This window comes from Gossypium raimondii, chromosome 4 (genome assembly GCF_025698545.1).
Source record: "Gossypium raimondii isolate GPD5lz chromosome 4, ASM2569854v1, whole genome shotgun sequence".
NCBI classification, from domain to species: Eukaryota; Viridiplantae; Streptophyta; class Magnoliopsida; order Malvales; family Malvaceae; genus Gossypium; species Gossypium raimondii.
In genome coordinates this window covers 31,632,853-31,642,893 of record NC_068568.1, presented here as the reverse complement: position 1 = coordinate 31,642,893, position 10,041 = coordinate 31,632,853, and the positions used below count along the sequence as shown (strand labels likewise).

Genomic DNA, 10,041 nt, shown 5'->3' with positions numbered 1-10,041 from the left:
TGGACACATAATTGAAATGTGCATGCTTAATTTAGGTCCTGACGTGATTAAATTGAAGGTTGCATAACAACTCTGACCAAGCTCTGTTAACTGCATAGTTTTTAGATTTGTGTGATTAAATTGTTTCAAACCTGACACGTCCCTGTTAACTCACACGAATGCTAAGAAACCCTTAGTAAATAAGGATCAGTAAAATGCGTATTTACTAAGTAAAGGATTCCGAAAGGACCTAATGTGGTTTCCAAACTCATGAAAGATTGAGTTGCCATGGAATGTTTTTCCGAATGTTATTAAGCATGTTGATAATGAATTGAGTTTGATTAAAGTAATTAACCTGGTTTATTTATGTTATAATTGTTGCAAATTGTGTTTAATTTTACTAAAATCTATTTCATTCATATTGTTTGCATACTTAGAATAATTTGCATTAGGGATCATTGCATTTAGTTTAATATATTTTAATCATCTCAACTATAATGTGTTTTTATTTACCGAATTGTTAATATTGTTTTACAAATTAAGTGACTTAGCACAAATACAATCCCTGAGGAGACGATAACTCGATACTTACTTATTACTTGATAACGACTGTGTACACTTGCACAAACCTATGCGTTGTAGCAACTTCCTCAAAACTAGCATCATGCTTTAAATCCTAAATTCTATCTACCAATACTACATTTATTGTATAGTATATGTCTCTTTTTGTTTTGTGAATAAGGGATATTGTTGCCTTACTGTACCCTTGTTCCTAAGAAGTAACGATAGAGAGCAACAAACCCCGAGGGAGTACGTAATTGTGCCGACACACACTCATGCAGCGACAGCCTTTGGCCAGATTAATTTTTCTAACGCTTGCATTGGAGTGTTCCCTCTTTAACATTTCACAATACACCCACTTTGGAGTGTCTTTTATTCATAACTATATATACATATAAGTAGCTATAAAAGGGAGATACATTCAAGATTCAATGAATGCTACTAGTCATCCATTACTAATGCAACCTAAATCATTCATCAAAGAATTGAAGATACAATAGTCAGTCAAATTTATCCAATTCATTCATTGATATTTCACATGATCCATGAATTAAGCAACAAATGTCACAAAATTTTTCAAACACGTTTGCATTAACCATAAATAAACCTTGCATGTTCCATTAAAAACTAAAAAAAAAATTGAAATCTGGGTGTATTTCCAAAACCCATATGCATTTCCCCAAACTTAAATTTTGCATTGTCCCAATGCTCTAACACTAAAATGCAATGACAATAAAAACGCACAACAATGTTCACTAACAAAATTAAAATTACTGCTACATGCAATGCATGAATACTGCAACTAAAACTTAAAATAAACTAACTCAGTTTTCCTCGGCCATCAATGTGGTTGCACGATGTTTCCTCTTTCTCTTATTTTTCTCCTCCTTCTTGCGCTTTTGATCTTTGGAACGCTTTCTCTTTTTTTCTTTAGGCTTTGCATGGTCCTTGGATCGCTCCTCAATTTTCGGCGTTGTCCCGGCATCCTCGGCTACTTCTTGTGTAGGAGCAGTCACCTTGAGTGGTTCGATATAGACCACCATCGCTATTAAGTTATGGTGCTTCTCACTTGTTACCTTTCCAGCTTCCGCCGGTCTAGCTCCATCTCGCTCCAAATTATTAGTCGTTGCACCCACAAACTCAAATGCATTGACAATGTTCTCAGCAACATCTTTCTCAGTATTTTCTTCCTCGACCTTCTCATTCACAATTGCAACATTGACTTCCTCCTCTCCCATATTAGCTTCCTTCTCAACAGCTAGCGCCTCTTGACCAGCAATGAAGTCACCTTTGACTAGGCTATCAATCCTTCACATGCACTCCGCAACGTCTCTTGAGTCCTCTTCTTTATCAACATCAAAGACGTGCTAAATGGAAGGGGATTCCATCGATCTGTCTTAGTCCCCTAAGTTATCTTCCTCAAATAAGGGTTTATAATCTCAGATGATCGGTGGGAACAGTGGAAATTCTTGGAGTGTGGCAGGGCTTAACTGACTTAATGCAGCTACAATAGAGTTGTTATAGGCTCTGGTATAAGCGTAGAACAAATTTTGTGATCTGTCCATATCCTCTATTGTAGCGACAAGCCTAATCTCCTTATTCCTAATCGAATTGTCCAACTTCTCGATATCCTATATTTTGCGCAACAACGACGTCTCTACAATCAGCTTTGTTCCCTTGTTTTTTGCCTTGGTTTTGCCCTTCCTTGTCTTGCTAGTCTCCATCGCCTTCATCGCTAGTGTATCTTTGCCATGTGTCATTCTTTCAAAAGAGGCTTCATTTATCAGGTCCTTATTCTCCAGAACCTCTTCATCATCACGGGGCAAGATCCCTTTCTGCTGGCACAGTTGCATCAACAATGATGGGAAAACCAAAATTCCAATTTTCCTTGCATCCAGTCAGCAATTTCTTGGTGGAGTATTGCACCGACATCAATCTTTCTACCCTTGACAATTGAATGTATTAGGCACATTCTATTGAGTTTGACTGTGGTGCTATGAGTAAAGGGCAGTAGCCTGCAGTTGACAAAAATGAAACCAGATTTTGCTTTGCAGAGTGTTTATCTATATCCACTTTAGTGTTGTATAGCTCATTGATTTTTTTAGCATCCCATGGGATTAAGCCTTCTCGAACAAAGATAAACTCTAACTCATGGTTATAAAGGTTAGCGTAAAACTCACATACCAATGAAGGAGAATAGCTTCAATGATGTGTGCAGAAAGTCTCCCACTTTAACTTAGAGATGGTTTTGTATACTTGCTTGCCCAAGTCTTGCTATTACGAAAGGAGAATGCCCTGTTTCGGGTAGAAGTTTCGCTTTAAAATTTTGTCTTGAAATTGAACCTTGGCCACTTTTGTTAAACAGGTCACATATTTCTTTTTCTTTGTTGGCATAGAAGATTTTGATTCACAAACTGCAGTTGCAAAAGATGAGTGTTCTTCAACAGGTTTGGTGGCTTTCTTAATTGATCCCCTCATTCTTTCCATATTTTGTTTTTTTTTGTGGAGTAAAAATGGTTTAAAGTTGTAAAGATACGAGCTTGGGAAGAGAAAGTGAATAAAAATGGCTGCTTTGTATGTGTTACAGTTGACACAGTGAAGAGGGGATTTATAGCAAGTGAAAAAAGAAGATAGAAAGGCGTGACTTCTGTGAAGGGAAATAAAGCTGGTGGAAATAAATACATCCAATGAGAATTACGCCCGCTTAGACAGACAAGACGGTAGGGTGACTTTTGATCAAACGGTGTGATTTGAAATTTCTGATATGCCCTTATTCTTATGAGTCATAAGTGACAGTACAATAGTACGAACTGCGTTGACAATAAAGCCTGAGTGCGTCGACAATGCTACCTAATTATTTTGTATAAAGAAAAAAAGTAAAACAAACTTGAACAGAAACAAAAATAAAATAAAGTTACATAATAATAAATTTCATAAGAATTAAAATTTTTCGACCAATTCAATGGTCTCTGCCTGCTTTTGATCAATATTCCCAAGGTAATATTTCAATCGCTGGTCATTCACTTTGAACTGGTGTCCATCATGTAATTCTCTTATTGCGACCGCACCATGAGGGAATACTTTGAAAACTTTGAAAGGTTTAGACCGACAAGAGCACAATTTATTAGGGTACAGTTTCAATCTAGAATTGAATAATAAAACTTGTTGACGTGCGATAAATTGTCGCTACAAAATAATTTTGTCATGCCATCATTTGGTCTTTTCCTTGTAAATTACAGTGTTTTTATAGGCATTTCACCTAATCTGCTCTAGTTCAGTGATATTCAATAGCCTTTTTCTTTCCAGCAGCTTCATAGTCCATGTTCACTTGCTTAATTGCCTACATTGCTTTGTGCTCCAGTTCAACTGACAAGTGACATGCTTTTACAAAAACTAATTGATACGGTGACATCCCTAATAGAGTTTTGTATGCTATCCACAATGCCCATAATGCGTCATCTAGTCTAGAAGACCAATCTTTCCTCTAAGGGTTCATAGCATTCTCAATAATGTTTTTGATTTGTCGATTTGATACTTCGACTTGTCCATTAGTTTGTGGATGATAAGTAGTAGCCATTCTATGATTAATTTCATATCTCTTAAGTACAGCTGCCACTTGAATTCAATAAAAGTGTGTACCCTGATCACTAATCAATGCCTTTGGCATGCCAAAGCGGGTGAGTATATGCTTGTGAAAAAATTTAAGCAGTGTCTTTGCATTATCCTTTGGGACTGCAACAGCTTCAACCCACTTCGAGACATAGTCAACAGCTACTGATATATAAAGATTTTCGACTGAACTTGGAAATGGTCCCATAAAATCCATACCCCAAACATTGAACAATTCAACCTCCATAATTGGTTGTTGCAACATTTCATTGCGTCGGGATATAGAGCCAGTTCACTGACACCTATCGTATTGATTCACAAAATTGTAGATGTGTTGGAATAATGAAGGCCAGTAAAATCCTGATTGGAGAACCATAGTAGCAGCTCACATGCCACCGAAATGACCTCCATAAGGAGCATTATGACAGTGCTTCAGGATTGAAAGAACCTCCTCTTCTGGAACACAACACTGAATAATGTTGTCATTACATACCTTGAATAATTGCGGGTCGTTCCAATGGTACTTCACTACTTCACGAAAAAAAGTTTTCTTTTTTATGGCTTGTGACACCCAATGGGAGCTTTCCACACACTAGATAATTAACCAAATCCGTATACCCAGGGGTTACATCTACAGCAAATAACTTCTCATCTGGGAATGCATTGACAATTTAAAGTATATTTCAATCTTTGCTGCTAGCTTTCAATCGATATAGGTGGTCTGCAACCAGATTTTCTAAACCCTTGCAGTCTTTGATCTCGATGTCAAATTCTTGCAATAGTAAGATCCAGCATATCAATCTTGGTTTTGCATCCTTCTTCGTAAAAAGATATCTAAACAGTAAATACGATAACCTTTGCGCCGACAAGATAAGAACGAAACTTGTCGAAAGCAAAGACTATAGCCAACAATTCTTTCTCTACTGTGGTATAATTGATTTGAGCCTTTGTAAGAGCTTTTCTAGCATAATAGATGGCATGAAATATTTTTCCCTTTTGTTGTCCTAGAACAACACCCACAACAAAGTCACTTGCATCGCACATAACTTCAGAAGGTTGGAACCAATTTGGTGCAACGACAATGGGTGCATTTACTAGCTGCGTCTTCAATTAAATGAATACATTTAGACATGCATCGTCAAAGAGGAATTTTCAATTCTATTCCAGTAATTAGCATAAGGGCTTTGCAATTTTCAAGAAATCTCTAAAAAATCTTTGGTAAAACCCCGCATGCCCAAGAAAACTGTGAATACCTTTCACATTTTTCGGTGGAGGAAATTTCTCAATGATTTCCACTTTAGCTTTGCCAACTTCAATGGTACCTCAATTCTCCCCATTACCCTCTTTTCCGTTCCATCAAATGCCCTCTCTATACTCTGGCATGCTTTCATGTACGAACTGTCCACCGGTAATCGACTAAGAGTAGATAAAGGCAAAACGTTTAGTGCAGATCCATTATCAACCAAGACCCCTAGGAGTATATACCCTTTGCATCGGGCAGTAATGTGCAGGGCTTTCGTAGAACCCCTTCCTCTGGATGGTATTTCGTCATCACTAAAGAAGATAAAATTGTCAGCACTTATATTGTTGGCCAACCGATCCAGCTTGTTCACCGAAATGTCATCTGCCACGTATGTTTCATTTAGCACTTTTAGTAGTGCATTTCGATGTGCTTCTGAACTTAAGAGTAAAGCTAATATAGAAATACGGGCCGGCTGTTTGCGTAGCTGTTCCACAACGTTATATTTGTTGTGTTTTAAAAACTTCAAAAATTCCTTCGCCTCATCTTCTTTTACTGGTTCATTAACTAATGGCTCAACTTCCACGGCCTTTCCTTTCTTCTGCTCTTTCTTCCAATTCTCTTCTCTTGACGGTTCTGCCTGAGCGTCATATCACTTCCCACTGCGTGTGTAAGAATCTACTTCTTGATTTCTTTCTGCTCATTTTCCCAAGATTGTCACGTTACATCCATAATTCCACGGAACCGTTTTGTCATCCTTGTACGGGAAATTTGATGGTTTTTGGATTACAATTTTTGGTGTTGTCTGGACCCTAGACCCATCGCTCTGAGGGCATGAAATGATGACCACAGGATGATTCGTTTCCACGGTCTTTGCTGCCAACTCTGATGCGCAAATATTTCTTTTATCCTCTGCTTCTTCATAAAACCTCATCTCCTTATTGTCCATCATGCTTTGGACCAAAGCCCTGAATCCCTCACACTCTTGAATTTCATTTCCTACCTCATGGTGGAATTCACAATAGTTTTCAGCCTCATATCCTTCTTCAGAATTTGAAATAACTAGCCCTCTTATCGCCATTTGTCTCCAAACCCACTTCAACGGGGTCTTTACTTCAGGGATGTCATTCTTGACCTCTTCTCCCCTACTTTCACTCATCATATTCACTCCCTTATTAGTATGATTGAGTAGCAGATTTTCTGTGTTAGGTGTGTCATCAAACTTGACAACACCCATGCCAATAAACTTTTCAACTAGCTTCTTGAAAGCAGTGCAATTTTCTATTGAGTGCCCTGTAATTCCGGCATGGTAATCACATTGGGCGTTCGCATCGTACCACTTGGGATACGGGGGCTGCAAAGGGGTCAAGTAATGGGGAGAAACTACGTGTGCGTTAAACAAATTCTGATATAGTTCTTTGTATGTCATCGGAATTGGTGTGAACTAGGGCTTCTCAGTACCTTGCCTCACACCAAATTCTTGTCTCGTTGAACCCTGTTGACCAGTAATCACCTTTCTCGGCTGGTTCACCGTAATTGACTTGTTGTATGCATTTACATTGTTTACTTCATTTTCTTTTCTTCTCGAGGCTGACCTTTTGTTGCTTTCCCCTGCTTCTATTTTCCTGTTTCTTATGGCATTCTGAATCATTTCACCATTCATTACTATATCTGAGAAATTTTTTGTTGCACTTCCTAGCATGTGCATGATGAACGGGACTCTTAAGGTATTAATAAAGAGCATTGTGGTCTCTCTTTCTAATAGCGGTGGTTGGACTTGGATGGCAACTTCCCTCCATCTTTGTGCGTACTGTCTGAAACTCTCACTTGGTTTCTTCTCCATGTTTTGTAATGTAATTCTATCGGGGGTCAAATCCGTTACATGGCTGTACTGCTTCATGAATGCCTGTGCTAGGTCCCTCCATGAACTGATCTTGGTACGACTCAATTGATTGTACCATTTAGACGCTGCCCTTACTAAACTATCTTGAAAACAGTGGATTAACAACTGATCGTTATTGACGTAGCCAGTCATCCTTCTACAGAACATAGTGATGTGGGCCTTGGGGCACCTAGTTCCATTATATTTCTCAAATTCAGGCATCTTGAATTTAGGAGGTAGTACCAAATCTGGGACTAAGCTTAGATCTTTAGCGTCGATTCCCTGATTACTATTAGCGCTTTCCAAGGCTTTGAACTTTTCTTCCAACCACCTATACCTATCCTCCCATTATTTTGGCAATTCTGCGCTTGCTTTTCCTTCTTCAGCTGCTTCATCAAAATCTGGAATAGTGGGGTTGATTGGGTTTTCTCCCGGGTTTAAACTCGATCGTCCTTAAAAAATTGTGGCTCTAGTTTGTAGTTGTTGCGGCATAATTGTGACAGACAGTCCTCTTGGGTACATTTCAGTTTGGGTTTGTACATTGGGTGGAGTGAAACCAGGAGGATACAACGGATCCTCGTTACCCTCTCCATGATTGGCCATAGGGCCCTTTCCTTTATCTACTCCTCTCGTTAATAGATGGGTCAATTCAGCCACGGCATCCTTTTGAGCTTTGATCAACTTTTCCATCATGTCCTCTTGAATTTTATCTAGTTGCTCTTGCATTTGTGTTTGTAAACGTTCTTGCATATCCCGTTGCATTTGTTCCAGTTTCTCTAGTATTTGGTCTATTTCCTTAGTTTTCTGTCAAGTACCGTATTGATGCTTAATTGGTGAGCTTTTGTCAGTTTCCAGGTTAGCTGTAATAATTTTAACTAATTAGGGTCTTTTGGTGGATTTTAATGCATATGATGCAATATGATGCAATGCATGAATGCAAAAAGGCTTCGATTCTGATTCAATTTCATTTAGAAAGCTTCATTTGGATAACATCACTCTTTACATAAAATAGATTACATATACAATTTTGCCCTAATGCTCGAAAATTTAATCTTTTTAAGCAGCGAAGCAAGCTCTCTGCCCCGGTCTGATTCCAATTCGTACTTTATGCTCAAAGTATTAGCTTGTATTGCCAGGGTCTACAAGTAGTCGGCTACCTCATGAATCTAGGTTACAGCTTCTCCCATGACGTGATCCCTGTCTCTAACTTGGCTTTGATAATAATGGAGCTGTTCTTTCTGACGCCCTTCATTTGCTTCAAAAAATGCAATCCGCGTCTCACAATCTTGTAGCATCGTCTCTAACTCTTCCACTCTTTTCTTTGTTTCTTCAATCTTGTTCAAGCTCGCTCTTAATTCCACCGCGGTATTATAATTTCGGTAACGATGAAGAGACCTTTCAAGTTTAGCTATTCGTGCCTTTAATTCATCTATCACACCCCGACTTTCTAACAGATTCCTTTCCAGGGCCTGGTTTTGTACTTGAGTCTCTTGGCATTTCTTTTTCAATCCATCAGCCTTGTTTCTTTCTTCTTGGATCTCCCGTCGCCATTGCTCTGAGGTCTTTCCCAACCTCGTGGTTCTCATTGATACCCGTAGCTTTTTGTAGTCTGTCTTTAAGCTATCCAGATCCTCCTCTACTTTATTCTTCCCTTTCTTCAATTTTTTGGCCTCTAACTTTTGGACGTCCACATCTAGTCTCAAATGCATCTTCTCTTCTTCCAACCGCTCTATTTTCTTTTTGAGTTCTGAATTCCTTTTTTCGAAATCTTATTTTATAATCTCAAACTCTGATGGGACTACTTGTAGGTATTCTTCCATTGGTCGAACACCCTCCAAGTTTAACTCTGGAATGTTATCATTAATTCTCTTACTTCGCCATTCACCATACTCTGGAGTTGTCATTGAACCCACAGCTAACCTTTTCATCCTATGAACCTGATTCCAAGCCTGAGAAATCTCTTTCACTATTCTCTTGTAATTATCTCCCCGGTACGAGAACTCACATTGAGCTAAACCCTGCGTTACCGGCATGAACTGTCTCGAATTATATTGCCTTAGGACTAGCAAAGGTGCATACCCGACGGCTCCCCAAATCCCTAGCAACGGGACCCAATCAAAGCTTCCACAACAGTAAATAATTTCATCAGGAATCAACCAATGAGCTCTCCATTCCACATCATCATCTTGAAGGTTTTGCAGGATTGCTGTCCAATTTTCTTCTGATATGTCGTCCCTTCTTGGCGTAGCCACTATCTCTTTTAACGGGGAGTAATGCCCAGAGAAAACCCGATACGAAACTTTGTCAACCTTCCAGAAATGACTATGGAACCAGGCTAATAACAATTGCGCACAACCTATGACTCTGCCTTCCCCAGCTCGCCTACACGCATTAAGAGATCTAAACGTTTCAGCTAAAATCGCAGGAACAGGCGTGACCCCTTTACTCAACCGACCAAAGAGATCTGAAACCACCTCGTCAACATGCCCCAACGCTCTAAGGAAGAACACTAACCTGTAGATACTCAAAGCAAACATGTCGACCTTCTTTTTCCCATCCGGATGCGCTATAATCAAGTCCCACAAATTTTTCCATAGAATACATTTACATTCCCCTTTCTGCTTGATCCTGGCCGTAATGTACTGCTCGCTCATGCCAGTAATATTCATCAGCTTCTTCCAAAATGTCGGGACGTACGCAGCTCTAGAATATGCTTTATGCACCTGAAGCCTGGGACAATGTAGTAAAGCCGTATATTTCTCTACCGTAG

The 10,041-nt window shown here is 39.1% G+C and overlaps 1 protein-coding gene across 1 annotated transcript; it reads right to left on the bottom strand.

Moving 5' to 3' along the window:
• Positions 1-8,437: 8,437 nt before the first annotated feature.
• On the bottom strand, positions 8,438-8,980 carry LOC105779001 (uncharacterized). Its single transcript, XM_012602751.1, has one exon. The coding sequence runs from the start codon at positions 8,978-8,980 to the stop codon at positions 8,438-8,440; it is 543 nt and encodes a 180-aa protein (XP_012458205.1).
• Between the last annotated feature and the right edge of the window lie 1,061 nt (positions 8,981-10,041).

Coding starts and splice junctions, on each gene's coding strand:
- LOC105779001 (XM_012602751.1), bottom strand. CDS start 8,980: ATGCATTTGAGACTAGATGTGGACGTCCAAAAGTTAGAGGCCAAAAAA.